Source organism: Salvia hispanica, chromosome 2 (assembly GCF_029641045.1).
Source record: "Salvia hispanica isolate PSC_SH4W2 chromosome 2, Shi_PSC_v1, whole genome shotgun sequence".
Lineage (NCBI taxonomy): Eukaryota > Viridiplantae > Streptophyta > Magnoliopsida > Lamiales > Lamiaceae > Salvia > Salvia hispanica.
Genome location: NC_142693.1, coordinates 139,316 through 157,185, shown reverse-complemented (window position 1 = coordinate 157,185; position 17,870 = coordinate 139,316). Strand labels below are relative to the sequence as shown.

General features: G+C 38.8%; 2 protein-coding genes and 1 pseudogene across 3 annotated transcripts; 2 read left to right on the top strand and 1 right to left on the bottom strand.

The window, feature by feature from the left end:
• Nucleotides 1–275: 275 nt before the first annotated feature.
• On the top strand, nucleotides 276–1,720 carry LOC125215970 (RNA-binding (RRM/RBD/RNP motifs) family protein). The gene is made up of 4 exons (XM_048117560.2): nucleotides 276–661; nucleotides 817–918; nucleotides 998–1,270; nucleotides 1,358–1,720. The coding sequence occupies exons 1-4, from the start codon at nucleotides 320–322 to the stop codon at nucleotides 1,409–1,411; spliced, it is 771 nt and encodes a 256-aa protein (XP_047973517.2). The 5' UTR covers nucleotides 276–319; the 3' UTR covers nucleotides 1,412–1,720.
• Nucleotides 1,721–2,196: 476 nt separating this feature from the next.
• LOC125209823 (uncharacterized) lies at nucleotides 2,197–4,773 on the bottom strand (annotated as a pseudogene). The gene is made up of 6 exons (XR_016135720.1): nucleotides 4,330–4,773; nucleotides 3,712–3,884; nucleotides 3,506–3,587; nucleotides 3,197–3,439; nucleotides 2,681–2,853; nucleotides 2,197–2,461 (listed from the first exon to the last, which is right to left on the bottom strand). The product of XR_016135720.1 is annotated as an uncharacterized LOC125209823 (transcript).
• Nucleotides 4,774–6,196: 1,423 nt separating this feature from the next.
• LOC125204456 (uncharacterized) lies at nucleotides 6,197–7,978 on the top strand. The gene has a single exon (XM_048103122.2). The coding sequence runs from the start codon at nucleotides 6,303–6,305 to the stop codon at nucleotides 7,653–7,655; it is 1,353 nt and encodes a 450-aa protein (XP_047959079.2). The 5' UTR covers nucleotides 6,197–6,302; the 3' UTR covers nucleotides 7,656–7,978.
• The last annotated feature ends 9,892 nt before the right edge of the window (nucleotides 7,979–17,870 follow it).

Below are 17,870 nucleotides of genomic sequence, written 5' to 3'. Positions count from 1 at the left end.
AGTTTATAATTTCAAGATTTTGATGTCAACACAGTAGCAATACAATGTCAACACAATTTCAACATAGCATCAACAGTTGACACTATATTGACATTTTCTAATGGTCTAAATCATAATTTGAAATTTGTACAATATTTAGAGTTTGCATTTCATCATATTCCTTTACTCCATAATACTAGTAAAGATTCAGAGAGAGGCTGTGAAACCTTATCTTACATATATGACTCTCCATTCTGATTGGACTACATCTCTCCACGTCAGAGCTATCAACTGAAGATATAGAGAGGGGACAGAGAGATTCCCGTGATAGCAGCCAAGGATGGCAACCACCGCAGCGGCTGCAGTAGCATCATCTTTCTCGACATTCAAATGCATAAGCTCCAAGACTTGGCCAACCGATCATCTCTTAATAAAGATTTCATGTCCAAAAATCTCGGTTTCTCACTCTCTTGGGATTGAATCCATTGGTGTGTGCAGCAAGTGGAGGGCCCCGCGTATAACCGCCGCGGTGGCACAGGAGGAAGCTGCTGAGGTGGCTGCTGCTGAGGTAGAGGGTTCGGGACCAAATACTAAGCTTTATTTTGGGAATTTGCCGTATCTTTGTGATAGTGCTCAGCTTGCTGGAATTATTCAAGCATATGCAAGTCCGGAGCTGGTTGAGGTATTGAAATTTTATTTTATTTTCATTTTTGTTTGTTGTGGGGGCTGGATTTCCTAATTTTATTAAGTCAATGTTTATGATGTTCCACAAAATGTAGAGAAATTTAAAACTACGCCTTTACTTTGATATTTACCCATTTCATTTTCCTTGTATAGGTTCTGTACGACAGGAACACCGGAAGAAGCAGAGGATTTGCATTTGTGACCATGAGCAGCGTGGAAGAATGCAACTTAGTCATTGAAAATCTTGATGGAAGTGTAAGAATCTATCTGCACAATCAAAAAAAGCAAAGTTTTTGTGAGCCTGAAAGCATTTCCTGTGTGTTTGTTGTTGCAGGAATATGGCGGCAGAACGTTGAGAGTTAATTTCTCGGACAAGCCTAAACCAAAAGAGCCTCTTTATCCAGAAACAGAACACAAACTTTTCGTGGGAAACCTGGCATGGACCGTTACATCGGAGAGCCTAACGCAGGCGTTTCAAGCATACGGAGATCTGGTGGGAGCAAGAGTCCTGTATGATGGGGAGACGGGGAAGTCCCGTGGCTATGGATTCGTGTGCTACGCAACGAGAGCTGAACTCGAAGCTGCAATTGAAGCCATGAATGGAGTGGTACTTGATTACCTCTTCTTCATAAACTATACTAGTGTTAACCCTTATGCAATCTTAGTGATGGGTGTTGTGTTGTTGGTTGTTCAGGAACTAGAAGGCCGAGCAATGCGTGTTAGCCTAGCGCAGGGCAAGACTCAATAGGGAAGATATGCCTACACAAAGATGCATTGGATTTGCTTTAATTGCTTAACACCAAATCACAAAATCAGAGGTTGGCATTTATGTTATGGTGGTGATTTATAGCCATTTTTCATGGCCATCTCTAAATAATGGTAACCCACGATTGTTATTTGAGGTGTGCTTTGGGTAAATTCCTTCATGTACAATCCTTTAGTGTTGAATGAGATATGACAAGTTCAAATACAAAAGAGTGAGTGACTCTTGGGAGAGATATTATGAGTCGAAGCTGCTGAATCAAGGAATTTGAAAATGGAAGCATTATTTTTGTTACTACTACTCTTTATTTATTGGAGCAACATGCAAGATTTCTTTGGATTGATTGTTGATAGTAGATTACGACGAATGAGTATGTACATCCTTAGCGCTCCCTCCGTCCTTCATTATGTATCTCAATTTGATTCGACATAAATTTTAAGAAATATAGAAAAAAGTAGTACTACTTTTAAATCATACTAATATATCACTTATTTTTAGTTCAAAAAACTGTAAAGATTAAGTAGAGGATTGAAGGGAGATTAAAGTAAATGATTATATAAGATTCAGGACTTTATATTGGTATTAACATTATCAGAACTCTTGGATAGTGCTCGCAGTTTGATGTGTACCTCAGAGTTGAATCAATTTGGACACAATTGATTTCTTGCCACATATTAGGTGGCTGCTTGATCAAAAAACATATCTCTTCATTAATATGAAAATTTATTTGAATATTAAAAACCATACTACTATCTCTTATAGTGGTATCATTTGATCACAAACTATCCAAGTCATTAACGTCGTGTGGTGCAGGAATCAATTCATATAAATGTTACTAATACATTTCCTTGTATTTTCATCAAATTACAACTGGAGAGCTAGCATGCCTACTAAATGCATTCTTGAATTGTTAAAGCATCTAGCTCAGTTCTATGTATACCACCAGTCAGTTGCTGCTCATCTGTGCTTCGTCAATGACAGCTTCTTCACCCCTCTGTTTCCCATAGAAATTTAGCATATGCAGCCAGCACTTCGCTGAAATTAAACCAAAAACAACATTACATTCTTAACATGAAAACTTTGTGCTTATTTATGAGGTTCTTGTCTGTTCTCGCCTCACTTTCAAAGTTGAGGCAAATCCATGATCAACTAGGTTATAGGTACAAGGTGTTAACCAGCAAGTGATCTGTGTTCATGTGAATTTACAGTTGAAGATAAAGTTGCAATAAAGTGTAATCATGTATCCATTGTTACCTATCCATTGGAGATGCTTCAACTGCCCGTTCAAAAAAAGGAGCAGCTCTGTCTTTGTCGTGATGAAGCTGCCACACCATACTGGCATACAGAGAAAGCAGCTGTCCATCACGGGGTTCTTCTTGTATTCCTCGTAAATAATATTCTTCGGCTCCCTCAAGATCTCCATTTTTCTGTCATAGAGCAATGAATCAAATCACATATGCAGAACAAATGTATTAAGGGGTTGTTCGGTTTGCAAGATTATATCTCGGGATTAAATATGTATTGTGTTTGGTTCATGAGATTGAATCTCACAACACAATCCTAGATGGATAATCTATAACAAACCGAACAGCCACTAAGAATACAGGAGTTATTTGCATATATTATTGTCTCAATGAATTTGAGGCTTGTGATAATGCAATGAAATATGAAAAGAGTATTGTTTCACAACATAAGATCCAATGCCAGAAATAATACGTACAAAGAAGCTCGATCAAGTATAAGACTCACTTAACGGGAGATCCAATTTACCTGATGCAAGAAAAGAGCATAATCTTTCAGAAAACTAACGTTGTGAGGACTTTCCTCGACCATCCTCCTGTAGTATTCTTCAGCATTAGCAGTTTCACCTAAGTTTGAGTGTGTAGTGCCAAATGCACCGTCGAGCCCAAGCCCCATGGCAAGATGCAAAGTAGGGCTAGATGGCCTCATTTCTTCAATAAAATCTCCTCCAAATGAATCCACCATAACAAGATTCTCATTGACCTGCCATTTCTGATCAAACAGCATGAGTTTAAACTCTCAAAACTCAAATCAAATACAAATACAAACAACAACAACCTGGGTGTCATCATCCAAATGCTCTTCCCCCTCACTTTCTCCTACATTCCACAAGAAACTTGCATATGCAGCAAGGACATCACTGTCAAGATGAAACCAAGCCTTCAACTGTTAGATCAGTAGCCATTTTGTATTCATGTTTGAATACATTCACCAATGCTAGTTTGTCAGAACAATATGAGACAGCAACAAAATTGAAAACTCGCCTATTCGCGGGAGCAGCCTCAACTGCTTTTTCAAAATAACGTAAGGCTTTAGCTTGGTCACCACAGAGCTGCCATACCAACTTGGCGTATTGAGACAGCAGTTCACCATCTTCAGGATCCGCCTCTGTAGCTCGGAAATAGTATTCCTCAGCACCACATAGATCTCCAGTGGACTATCACGAAGTTAAATTCAACAGTTTTATAGCAATGATCAGACCTTGGATGGCTGTTTCAACATTTCAGCACAATCTATGGGAAAAAGAGATCGTGCCAGAGCTCTGCAACACAAAATTCAGCAAGATATTTGTTCCTAGATCTCTTCCTCTCCATGATCCTTAGATTTTCTTGAAAATTGTGTCCAAACATTACATGATGCACCAACCAAGATACTATTTTTTATTACACCAAAAGCCCAAATGGCCTATATACCTCTAACACAATCACTGCACTGCCTAAATATGTTATTGAATAACTGTACCACTGTAGAAATACAGCAACAAATAAAAAGTCCTAAATTACAGTGTCTTTTTTAATGAAAGGATTTTCAGCAGAAACTGAAAAATTGCGATAGGGCTACTCAATAAATACAGTTTAAAAACAAAGTTATAGAAATCTCACCTCCAAATATTCAGCATGATTTCTCCAGTTTGGGAGAGCGGCCCCTTCCACCAGAAAAATAGGAGGGCTAGTTTGGTCTCCTCTGGTTTCAATCTTGAGATTTTTTAATCCACTCGGTGCCTTTCCCTCCTCTTCTTCGTCTTCATACTCAACTTCTTGAATCACTCTCATCCCATTTTCCCCAAAACTGAACTCAGCATCCACGTTTTCCCCAATCGTAGCAGTACTCTCAATCTTCTCTCTCACCGCCTCCACATTTCCGACATGTTGGCCGAACTCGTCGTCAGTGTATATGCAGAAGGAGGGCTCCGTGCGCAGCAGCATCGATTCTTCATGCGCGAATTCACTCATACTTGTCTAGAATTGAAATTGATGGAGCAATGTGAGAGAGGAGTTTGAGGCGGTGGGATTGATGAATTACTCTTTTATAAGCAAGGTGTGATAAGATAAGATCTAATTACAGGCGGTCAATGCAATTGCAACTTTCTTTTCCGATTTTTTGGTGGCATTTCTAAGTTCTATCTGCCACTGATATTTGTAACTTTTATAGGGTTGACTTCTTCTACTCACACGTGAAAATACTTAATTAGCGCACTTATTATAATTATGCGTTTTTAGAGCATATTGCGATGTCCATTGGACTTCCCAAAAACACCTTCTGTCACATCATAAGCACTTTCACCCACGTTATAAAGACTTCTCACTGCACAATGACGGATATTTCCAATCCCGCGTGACGGACCGTACAGGTTCGGTCTTTGCCGAAATGACAGAGAAGACAGAATGATGGAGAAAAATAAGTACTCCCTTCGTCCCTCTGTAGTAGAGACATTTCTTTTCGGCACATAATTTAAGAAAATTTGTTTTAAATGAGTTAAGTTAAAGGAGAATAAAGAAGAAAGGAAAAAGGTAGAGAGATGAATAGATACTCCCTCCGTCCGTCAATAGGAGTCTCGGTCACTTTTGCGCACTTATTTTATAAAGTATAATACTCTTCTCAACATTATTCTCTCTCTTACACAATTATTTCTCTACTTTAACTATTTGTTATCATTTTTATAATACGAGTGCGTAAAAGTGATCGAGACTTCTGATGGCGGACGAAGGGAGTAGTAAAGTATTTTTTTTTGAAGAGAGAGTAAAGTACTTTTTGCCAAAAAAGAAAATGACTCAACTATAGTGGGACAACCAAAAAAGGAATACGAATCAACTATAGAGGGACAAAAGGAGTATTATATAGTACTAATTAACTATACTTTCATTCTATTTTTATTTCATTTATTGACTTTTAAAATTAGTTATGAAAGGTTGAATCATCAAGTGATTATTATTTTTATGAATATTTACTTGTAAATATAACGGAACTTATAACATCGACTAAAATGTATTTTTTGAAAATTTTCATATAAGCTCCAATTTTTTACAAATTTTGATACATATCGAGAGGGAAATGTTCGATGATAAATGAACGGAATTTTTGAGTAGATTTTTTTAGATGATATTTAGGATACATACCATCCACAATATTGAAGATGGGACTACATAAATTGGTTGCAAAGAAAAGAAGAGATCGAACATAACGTAAAATTGGCATTATTACTAATTAATTACCTAATTTAGGCGTGTTGTTGCACTTGAGTGAAGCTAATTACTTGGTGTTCACTAATAAAGATCGAAGAGTTAACGCCAAAACAAAGAGGAAAAACAGGGTTGGAAATATATACTAATACCACAAAATATAAAGTAGAGAAACGTATGCTTCTGAGTGAAGAACATTCCACATCCACTCGTTCCTAAATTAGTAAAAATGCAAGAAACCCAATCCCGATTTCATTATTTATCTAACCTCCCTGTTCCATTGCATTGGTGTTGTAGTTATCAATCTCCTCCAGCGCCTCTCAGTCCTACCTGCAACCACCGGCGACGGTGGGATCTTCCGCCCACCCACCGTTGCATGTGAAGAAGAATAAAAAATGGCGCCAATGTCGAAAACGCACCAGCTGCTGGAGATCAACATCATCTCCGCCCAGGATCTGGAGCTGGTGTCGAAATCGATGAAGACATACGCGATGGCGTGGATGAACCCTAAGCGGAAGCTGACGTCACGCGTGGAGGAGGAAGGGAGGAACAATCCTACGTGGAACGAGAAGTTTGTGTTCAGGGTGGAGGAGGAGTTCCTGAAGCAGGACACTTCGGCCGTGATGATCGAGATCTACTCCAACAATTGGTTCCGCGACACGCTGGTGGGCACCGTGCGCTGCCTCGTCGGAAATCTGATTCCTCAGACCGGGCGATCTCACAAGGGCCAGCCTTATATCGGCATGCGCTTTGTTGCTCTTCAGATACGCCGGCCGTCGGGGAGGCCGCAAGGTATCTTGAACATCGGCGTGGCCTTACTGGATAGCTCGATGAGAAGCATGCCGTTATACACCCAACCTGCCATGTCCGCCGTCGGGTACCACGATCTAATGGAGGACCCGGAGGCGATTCCCGGTGAATCCATGCTGCGGAGAATGAGAAGCGAACGTAGCGAGATGACAGGGTTCGGCAATTTCTCCCCGAGTAGCTCCATCATCGTAGTCAAGCCCAAGATCGAAGCTAAAGAGAACTCCATTTTGAGCATCACCGAATGCATGGTTCCCGTGGAGACTATAAAGAGGGTGGGCAAGGCCAGTTCTGTGATCAATGGCGCAGAGCTCAGAGATGACAGGCCTAGACCACTACCTAGAAAAGGTAAGGCAAGTTCATTAGTGAGCTATTCGGTGAAGAGCACCAAGAAACCGGAATCTCTCAAGGCAATTAATGTTGACGTTAAGCAACTAGCAAAAATGTACGACGAGGCTGTTGATCAAAGCAACAACACCGGCGAAGCCATTAAGGACTCTGAGCCACAGCAGGAGTACGTCAGTATCGGCGGGAAGAAGGGAAATACGGCATGGTCGGACTCGGAGGTGGGGCCGTCTCCGTCAGAGGTGGCTGCGGTGATGGCGGAGAGGCGCTATCCGCTGCAGGACGATGACAAGGAGAGCTCGGTGCTGGACGGCTGGAGCATGGACGAGAGCGTGGAAGGGCTCAGATCAAAGCTAGAGAGGTGGCGGATGGAGCTGCCGCCGTTGTACGACAACGCCGCCGCCGGCGACTTCTCGCCCAGTAGTTATATGTCGTCGACGAGGACTAAGGCTGATAAAGGTAAGGATGGCAAGTTTTCGTGCTTTGGGAATATATTTGGAATTGAATGCCAATGCGTCTGCGGCAAGCCTCCCGGCGACAAGAAGCGTCAGCTAACGTCTCCCGAATCTTCGCCGGATAAATCATCCATCTTTTGAAGGAACACGCATTTGACAAGTTTATGTGTTTTAGAGTGGAGTTGATACTAATCTTGCATGCATATAATGGTGGTCTTTTTCATTTCAAATCTATGTTGTTTTTGTATGTTTTTTTGGCGTTCATGATTTCAAGTTTTGATTTTTCAATCTTGATCAAAGATTGAAGTGCAGAAAATGGTGGATGATTCGATTGGGAGGTTTTTGGAGTGAGATTGATTTCATGGGCTTGTAATTGTTCGTCTAATTAGTTATTTTACATGATTTGTAAATCAATAATATTGTTGCTCCTTTTTGAGCGTATAGATATATTTATTTAATGCGTATTTTTACTTCGCACGGTTAACTTAATTACTTCCCTCGTCTTCGAAAATTTGTGACATATTTCAATTTCTGTCCGTTTCACAAAATTTCACATTTCATTTTTTTAGCAATTTTAGTAGTGGACCTCACATTCTACTAACTCATTCTCATTCATATTTTATCATGAATCTAATATTTAAAAGTATGATCCATATTCTATAAACTTTTTCGACCCACTTTTCATTAAATTTCTTAAAACATGTACACAGTCAAAATGTGATAAAACTAATAGTGCATAACTAAACTCCTATTCTTTATATAATTTAGGATGTGACTTGTAATGCAAATAATAATTATTTTCATTATAATTAATACATATATGGACTCAAAATAACGAAATCAGCACTGATTTCTAGAGCATATTTGGCCCTTCATCAGTGCCATCGTTACTCGTGATAATTGACCACTACAGGAGGCTTAGGAAACCTTATTTCATGGGTAACAGTTGGCTTCACGAAATTAGATTATCTTTTCATCGTTTTTCTGAGAAAAGGCCAAAGGCTGCTGCATTTGGATATATTTAGAATAGTAAAAAGGCCATAACTAACTCATTCCCACTCATATTTTATCATGGAAATTTGGAAACCTTATTCCATGGGTAATAGTTAGGCATTCTCGAAATTGGATTATCTCTCCGTCGTTTTTCTGAGAAACGGCCAAAGGCAGTAGCTGCTTTTGGATTTATTTAGAATATTAAAAATGCCATAACTTTCTCATTACTCGTGATAATTGACCACTACAGGAGGCTTTGGAAACCTTATACCATGGGTAACAGTTGGGCGTTCTCGAAATTGGATTATCTCTCCGTCGTTTTTCTAAAAAACGACCAAAGGCAGCTTCCTATTGATTTATTTAGAATATTAAAAAGGCCATAACTTTCTCGTTACTCGTGATAATACTACATGAGTATTTGGAAACCTTATTCCATGGGTAACAGTTGGGCATTCTCGAACATGGATTATCTCTCTAGGACTTCATGAGAGAACCACACGTACGATAGGAGTAAACACCCAAACTTTGCGGAAAAGAACGAAGTGGGTAGAAGTATTTTAAAAGACATTTGAATGAATTCTAGACATCTGATGGAGTCCTAGAAGTTAGGGGAAAAGCTAAAAGTAAGTAAAAATTACTTAGAAGGCAGGTAAAACATCATGAGAGAACCACACGTACGATAGGAGTAAACACCCAAACTTTGCGGAAATGAACGAAGTGGGTATAAGTATTTTAAAAGACATTTGAATGAATCCTAGACATCTAATGGAGTCCTAGAAGTTAGGGGAAAAGCTAAAAGTCAGTAAAAATACTTAGAAGGCAGGTAAAACTTCTTGAGAGAACCACACGTACGATAGGAGTAAACACCCAAACTTTACGGAAATGAACGAAGTGGGTAGAAGTATTTTAAAAGACACTTGAATGAATCCTAGACATCTAATGGAGTCCTAGAAGTTTGGGGAAAAGCTAAAAGTCAGTAAAAATACTAAGAAGGCAGGTAAAACTTCATGAGAGAACCACACGTACGATAGGAGTAAACACCCAGACTTTGCGGAAATGAACGAAGTGGGTAAAAGTATTTTAAAAGACATTTGAATGAATCCTAGACATCGTCTTAGAAGTTAGGGGAAAAGCTAAGAGTCCGTAAAAATACTTAGAAGGCAGGTAAAACTTCATGAGAGAACCACACGTACGATAGGAATAAACACCTAAACTTTGCGGAAATTAACGAAGTGGGTAGAAGTATTTTAAAAGACATTTGAATGAATCCTAGACATCTGATGTAGTCCTAGAAGTTAGGAGAAAAGCTAAGAGTCAGTAAAAATACTTAGAAGGCAGGTAAAACTTCATGAGAGAACCACACGTACCATAGGAGTAAACACCTAAACTTTGCGGAAATGAACGAAGTGGGTAGAAGTATTTTAAAAGACATTTGAAAGAATTCTAGTCATCTGAAGGAGTCCTAGACATCTGATGGAGTCTTTGGAAACCTTTTTCCATGGGTAACAGTTGGGCATTCTCGAAATTGGATTATCTCTCCGTGGTATTTCTGAAAAACAGCCAAAGGCACCTGCCTTTGGATTTATTTAGAATATTAAAAAGGCCATAACTTTCTCGTTACTTGTGATAATTGACCACTACATGAGTATTTGGAAACCTTATTCCATGGGTAACAGTTGGGCATTCTCGAAATTGGATTATCTCTCTAGGACTTCATGAGAGAACCACACGTACGATAGGAATAAACACCTAAACTTTGCGGAAATGAACGAAGTGGGTAGAAGTATTTTAAAAGACATTTGAATGAATCCTAGACATCTGATGGAGTCCTAGAAGTTAGGGGAAAAGCTAAGAGTCAGTAAAAATACTTGGAAGGCAGGTAAAACTTCATGAGAGAAGCACACGTACGATAAGAGTAAACACCCAAACTTTGCGGAAAAGAACGAAGTGGGTAGAAGTATTTTAAAAGACATTTGAATGAATCCTAGACATCTGATGGAGTCCTAGAAGTTATGGGAAAAGCTAAAAGTCAGTAAAAATACTTAGAAGGCAGGTAAAACTTCATGAGAGAACCACACGTACAATAGGAGTAAACACCCAAACTTTGCGGAAATGAACGAAGTGGGTAGAAGTATTTTAAAAGACATTTGAATGAATCCTAGACATCTGATGGAGTCCTAGAAGTTAGGGGAACAACTAAAAGTCAGTAAAAATACTGAGAAGGCAGGTAAAATTTCATGAGAGAACCACACGTACGATAGGAGTAAACACCCAAACTTTGTGGAAATGAACGAAGTGGGTAAAAGTAATTTAAAAAACATGTGGATGAATCCTAGACATCTAATGGAGTCCTAGAAGTTAGGGGAAAAGCTAAGAGTCCGTAAAAATACTTAGAAGGCAGGTAAAACTTCATGAGAGAACCACACGTACGATAGGAGTAAACACCCAAACTTTGCGAAAATGAACGAAGTGGGTAGAAGTATTTTTAAAGACATTTGAATGAATCCTAGACATCTAATGGAGTCCTAGAAGTTAGGGGAAAAGCTAAGAGTCAGTAAAAATACTTAGAAGACAGGTAAAACTTCATGAGAGAACCACACGTACGATAGGAGTTCATACCCAAACTTTGCGGAAAAGAACGAAGTGGGTAGAAGTATTTTAAAAGACATTTGAATGAATCCTAGACATCTGATGGAGTCCTAGAAGTTAGGGGAAATGCTAAAAGTCAGTAAAAACACTTAGAAGGCAGGCAAAACTTCATGAGAGAACCACACGTACGATAGGAGTAAACACCCAAACTTTGCGGAAATGAACGAAGTGGGTAGAAGTATTTTAAAAGACATTTGAAATAATCTTTGACATCGGCTTTGGAATGAACGAAGTGGGTAGGAGTAAACACTACAGGAGGCTTTGGAAACCTTATTCCATGGGTAACAGTTGGGCATTCTCGAAATTGTATTATCTCTTTGTCGTTTTTCTGAAAAACGGCCAAAGGCAACTGCCTTTGGATTTATTTAGAATATTAAAAAGGCCATAACTTTCTCGTTACTCGTGATAATTGACCACTACAGGAGTCTTTGGAAACCTTATTCCATGGGTAACAGTTGGACATTCTCGAAATTGGATTATCTTTCTGTCATTATTCTGAGAAACGGCCAAAGGCTACTGCCTTTAGATTTATTTAGAATATTAAAAATGTCATAACTTTCTCGTTACTCGTGATAATTGACCACTACAGGAGTCTTTGGAAACCTTAATCCATGGGTAACAGTTGGACATTCTCGAAATTGAATTATCTCTCTGTCGTTTTTCTGAGAAACGGCCAAAGGCTATTGCCTTTGGATTTATTTAGAATATTAAAAAGACCATAACTTTCTCGTTACTCGTGATAATTGACCACTACAGGAGTCTTTGGAAACCTTATTCCATGGGTAATAGTTGGGCATTCTCGAAATTGGATTATCTATCCGTCGTTTTTCTGAGAAACGGCCAAAGGCTACTACCTTTGGATTTATTTAGAATATTAAAAAGACCATAACTTTCTCGTTACTCGTGATAATGGACCACTACAGGAGTCTTTGGAAACCATAATCCATGGGTAACAGTTGGGCATTCTTGAAATTGGATTATCTCTCCGTCGTTTTTCTGAGGAACGGCCAAAGGTTACTACCTTTGGATTTATTTAGAATATTAAAAAGGCCATAACTTTCTCGTTACTCGTGATAATTGACCAATACAGGAGTCTTTGGAAACCTTAATCCATGGGTAACAGTTGGGCATTCTCGAAATTGGATTATCTATCGGTCGTTTTTCTGAGAAACGACCAAAGGCTACTACCTTTGGATTTATTTAGAATATTAAAAAGGCCATAACTTTCTCGTTACTCGTGATAATTGACCACTACAGGAGTCTTTGGAAACCTTATTCCGTTGGTAACAGTTGGGCATTCTCGAAATTGGATTATATCTCTGCTGTTTTTCTGAAAAAGGGCCAAAGGTAGCTGCCTTTGGATTTATTTAGAATATTAAAAAAGCCATTGATACGCCCGGATTTTGTACTGTTTTAAGGCCATTATTTGGTCCGTTTTTGTTATCAAAATCACTCTACATGTCCATTATTTGCATATTCTATACATTTTGGTATTTTGACGTGTTTTGTGAGAAATGTGCATATTTGAGCCGAAAAGGGGAGTAAAAACGCATAGTCTGGAAATCTGGAGTCAGACGGCGACCAGCGACCGCCGCGAAGTTGTACGGCGACCGCCGGCGCCCGGCGGTCAGAGCTATGTGGCGGTCCGCCTCGGAAATTTACGCTAGGAGAAGAGTCTCGCCCGGCGACCGCCGGAGGACATGTGGCGGTCCGCCACCGAAGGGTCAGAGTCTCTGGACTCCAACGCGGCGACCGCCGGCCAAGGTGCGGCGGCCCGCCGGAGAAAGGCGGCGAATCCGACCAGCCCTAAATTTGCTCCAAGATTTACCAAATTTTGAAGATCTTTTCCTTCTATGATGAGGAATAATCTTCCCCTATAAATAGGACCTCAAGCTTCATCAAAAAAGGAGTTTTACACAACAAGAACACATTCATAGAGATCAAAAGCTAGAGTACTTCAATTGTGCAAGGAGTTGGAGAAGGATTTCAAGAACATCAAGAACGACAAGGATTCAACCTACGGATTTTATTTGCTTTAGTTTTATGTTCAAATTGCTTTCCCTTCAATCTATGTTTTTAGTTTATTCAGTCATGTGTAACTAAACTCATAGGATTCTAGGGATGTGTTAGTAGCAACTTTGGTTATACAATTCCGTTTTCTATTTAATATCCGTTTTGTTTTTACTTTGTTTCTTCCCTAAGTTAATCATGATGCTTCATAATTGAGTGACACAATTATGTATGATTCAATACAACTTGCTTCATAACTGTGACAGAGTTCTAGCGAGTTAGATCCACTTAGTAGACACTACAGTTAGCTTCCTTTAAAACGGCATTGTTAATTGAGACTGAGGACTTTTCAAGGGTCTTAGGAGCTTTTTGGAGTTACGTGTTAGGATTGACAACCCTAATGTTAGTAATCAACGTTTGTATCGCATGAGCATAAGCTAGGTGACTCGTCCTTTCAAAGTATTAGCTGTGCTAGGGTATTGTAGTTTGGAATTTGTATAACCATAAAAGTGAAAGCACATCCCTGGAATTCCCCTTATCTCTATACTTTTCTCTCCGTGATTTGCTTGCATTTAGTTGTTTACTGTTTTTAATATTTACTGTTTTCAAAAGTTTCCAAAAATTCTTGTTTCTCCAGATAGTAATTGAGTTCTAGTAGAAGATAGACACTTTGTGTACATCTTCCCCGTGTTCGATACCCGGTACTAACCTTTTGCTATACTATACCTACTCTGTATACTTGCAGGTATTTATAGTGCAAATAAAAAGTGCATCAGCCATAACTTTCTCGTAACTCGTGATAATTGGCCACTACAGGAGTCTTTGGAAACCTTATTCCATGGGTAACAGTTGGACATTCTCGAAATTGGATTCTCTCTCTGTCATTTTTCTGAGGATCGGCCAAAGGCTACTGCCTTTGGATTTATTTAGAATATTAAAAAGACCATAACTTTCTCGTTACTCGTGATAATTGACCACTACAGGAGTCTTTGGAAACCTTATTCCATGGGTAACAGTTGGGTATTCTCGAAATTGGATTATCTATCTGTCGTTTTTCTGAGAAACGGCCAAAGGCTACTACCTTTCGATTTATTTAGAATATTAAAAAGACCATAACTTTCTCGTTACTCGTGATAATGGACCACTACAGGAGTCTTTGGAAACCTTATTCCATGGGTAACAGTTGGGCATTCTCGAAATTGGATTATCTCTACGTGGTTTTTCTGAAAAACGGCCAAAGGCACCTGCCTTTGGATTTATTTAGAATATTAAAAAGGCCATAACTTTCTCGTTACTCGTGATAATTGAACACTACATGAGTATTTGGAAACCTTATTCCATGGGTAACAGCTGAGCATTCTTGAAATTGGATTATCTCTCTGCTGTTTTTTCGAAAAACGGCCAAAGGTAGCTGCCTTTGGATTTATTTAGAATATTAAAAAAGCCATAAATTTCTCGGTACTCGTGATAATAGACCACTACATGAGTCTTTGGAAACCTTATTCAATGGGTAACAGTTATTCTCAAAATTGGATTATCTCTCTGTCGTTTTTTTGAGAAACGGCCAAAGGCTACTACCTTTAGATTTATTTAGAATATTAAAAAGGCCATAACTTTCTCGTTACTCGTGATAATTGACCACTACAGGAGTCTTTGGAAACCTTAATCCATGGGTAACAGTTGGGCATTCTCGAAATTGGATTATCTCTCCGTCGTTTTTCTGAGAAACGGCCAAAGGCTACTACCTTGGATTTATTTAGAATATTAAAAAGGCCATAACTTTCTCGTTACTCGTGATAATTGACCAATACAGGAGTCTTTGGAAACCTTAATCCATGGGTAAGAGTTGGGCATTCTCGAAATTGGATTATCTATCCGTCGTTTTTCTGAGAAACGACCAAAGGCTACTACCTTTGGATTTATTTAGAATATTAAAAAGACCATAACTTTCTCGTTACTCGTGATAATGGACCACTACAGGAGTATTTGAAAACCTTATTCCATGGGTAACAGTTGGGCATTCTCGAAATTGGATTATCTCTCTGCTATTTTTCTGAAAAACGGCCAAAGGTAGCTGCCTTTGGATTTATTTAGAATATTAAAAAGGCCATAACTTTCTCGTTACTCGTGATAATTGACCACTACAGGAGTCTTTGGAAACCTTAATCCATGGGTAAAAGTTGGGCATTCTCGAAATTGGATTATCTCTCCGTCGTTTTTCTAAGAAACGGCCAAAGGTAGCTGCCTTTAGATTTATTTAGAATATTAAAAAGGCCATAACTTTCTCGATACTTGTGATAATTGACCAATACAGGAGTCTATGGAAACCTTAATCCATGGGTAACAGTTGGGCATTCTCGAAATTGGATTATATATCCGTCGTTTTTCTGAGAAACGGCCCAAGGCTACTGCCTTTGGATTTATTTAGAATATAAAAAAGGCCATAACTTTCTCGTTACTCGTGATAATTGACCACTACAGGAGTCTTTGGAAACCTTAATCCATTGGTAACAGTTGGGCATTCTCGAAATTGGATTATCTCTCCGTTGTTTTTCTGAAAAACGGCCAAAGGCAGCTGCCCTTTGGATTTATTTAGAATATTAAAAAGGCCATAACTTTCTCGTTACTCGTGATAATTGACCACTACATGAGTATTTGGAAACCTTATTCCATGGGTAACAGCTGGGCATTCTTGAAATTGGATTACCTCCCTGTCGTTTTTCTGAAAAACGGCCAAAGGCTACTGCCTTTATATTTATTTTGAATATTAAAAAGGCCATAACTTTCTCGTTACTCGTGATAATTGACCACTACAGGAGTCTATGGAAACCTTAATCCATGGGTAACAGTTGGACATTCTCGAAATTGGATTATCTCTCTTTCGTTTTTCTGAGAAACGGCCAAAGACTACTACCTTTGGATTTATTTAGAATATTAAAAAGACCATAACTTTCACGTTACTCGTGATAATTGACCACTACAGGAGTCTTTGGAAACCTTAATCCATGGGTAACAGTTGGACAGTCTCGAAATTGGATTATCTCTCCGTCGTTTTTCTGAGAAATAGCCAAAGGCTATTACCTTTGGATTTATTTAGAATATTAATAAGGCCATAACTTTCTCGTTACTCGTGATAATTGACCACTACATGAGTCTTTGGAAACCTTATTCCATGGATAACAGTTGGGCATTCTCGAAATTGGATTATCTCTCCGTCGTTTTTCTAAGAAACGACCAAAGGCAGCTTCCTATGGATTTATTTAGAATATTAAAAAGGCCATAACTTTCTCGTTACTCGTGATAATACTACATGAGTATTTGGAAACCTTATTCCATGGGTAACAGTTGGGCATTCTCGAACATGGATTATCTCTCTAGGACTTCATGAGAGAACCACACGTACGATAGGAGTAAACACCCAAACTTTGCGGAAAAGAACGAAGTGGGTAGAAGTATTTTAAAAGACATTTGAATGAATTCTAGACATCTGATGGAGTCCTAGAAGTTAGGGGAAAAGCTAAAATTAAGTAAAATTACTTAGAAGGCAGGTAAAACATCATGAGAGAACCACACGTACGATAGGAGTAAACACCCAAACTTTGCGGAAATGAACGAAGTGGGTATAAGTATTTTAAAAGACATTTGAATGAATCCTAGACATCTAATGGAGTCCTAGAAGTTAGGGGAAAAGCTAAAAGTCAGTAAAAATACTTAGAAGGCAGGTAAAACTTCTTGAGAGAACCACACGTACGATAGGAGTAAACACCCAAACTTTACGGAAATGAACGAAGTGGGTAGAAGTATTTTAAAAGACACTTGAATGAATCCTAGACATCTAATGGAGTCCTAGAAGTTTGGGGAAAAGCTAAAAGTCAGTAAAAATACTAAGAAGGCAGGTAAAACTTCATGAGAGAACCACACGTACGATAGGAGTAAACACCCAGACTTTGCGGAAATGAACGAAGTGGGTAAAAGTATTTTAAAAGACATTTGAATGAATCCTAGACATCGTCTTAGAAGTTAGGGGAAAAGCTAAGAGTCCGTAAAAATACTTAGAAGGCAGGTAAAACTTCATGAGAGAAGCACACGTACGATAAGAGTAAACACCCAAACTTTGCGGAAATGAACGAAGTGGGTAGAAGTATTTTAAAAGACATTTGAATGAATCATAGACATCTAATGGAGTCCTAGAAGTTAGGGGAAACGCTAAAAGTCAGTAAAAATACTTAGAAGGCAGGTAAAACTTCATGAGAGAACCACACGTACGATAGGAGTAAACACCCAAACTTTGCGGAAATGAACGAAGTGGGTAGAAGTATTTTAAAAGACACTTGAATGAATCCTAGACATCTGATGGAGTCCTGCCCCTTGGCCTAGCGGTAAAGTGGTGAATGATACGCTCGGATTTTGCACTATTTTAAGACCATTATTTGGTTCGTTTTTAATGTCAAAGTCACTTAACATGTCCATTATTTGCATATTTTATCTATTTTGGTATTCTCGAAATTGGATTATCTCTCCGTCGTTTTTCCGAGAAACTGCCAAAGGCAGCTGCCTTTGGAATTATTTAGAATATTAAAAAGGCCATAACTTTCTCGTTACTCGTGATAATATACCTCTACAGGAGGCTTCGGAAACCTTATTCCATGGGTAACAGTAGGACATTCTCGAAATTGGATTATCTTTCCGTCGTTTTTTCGAGAA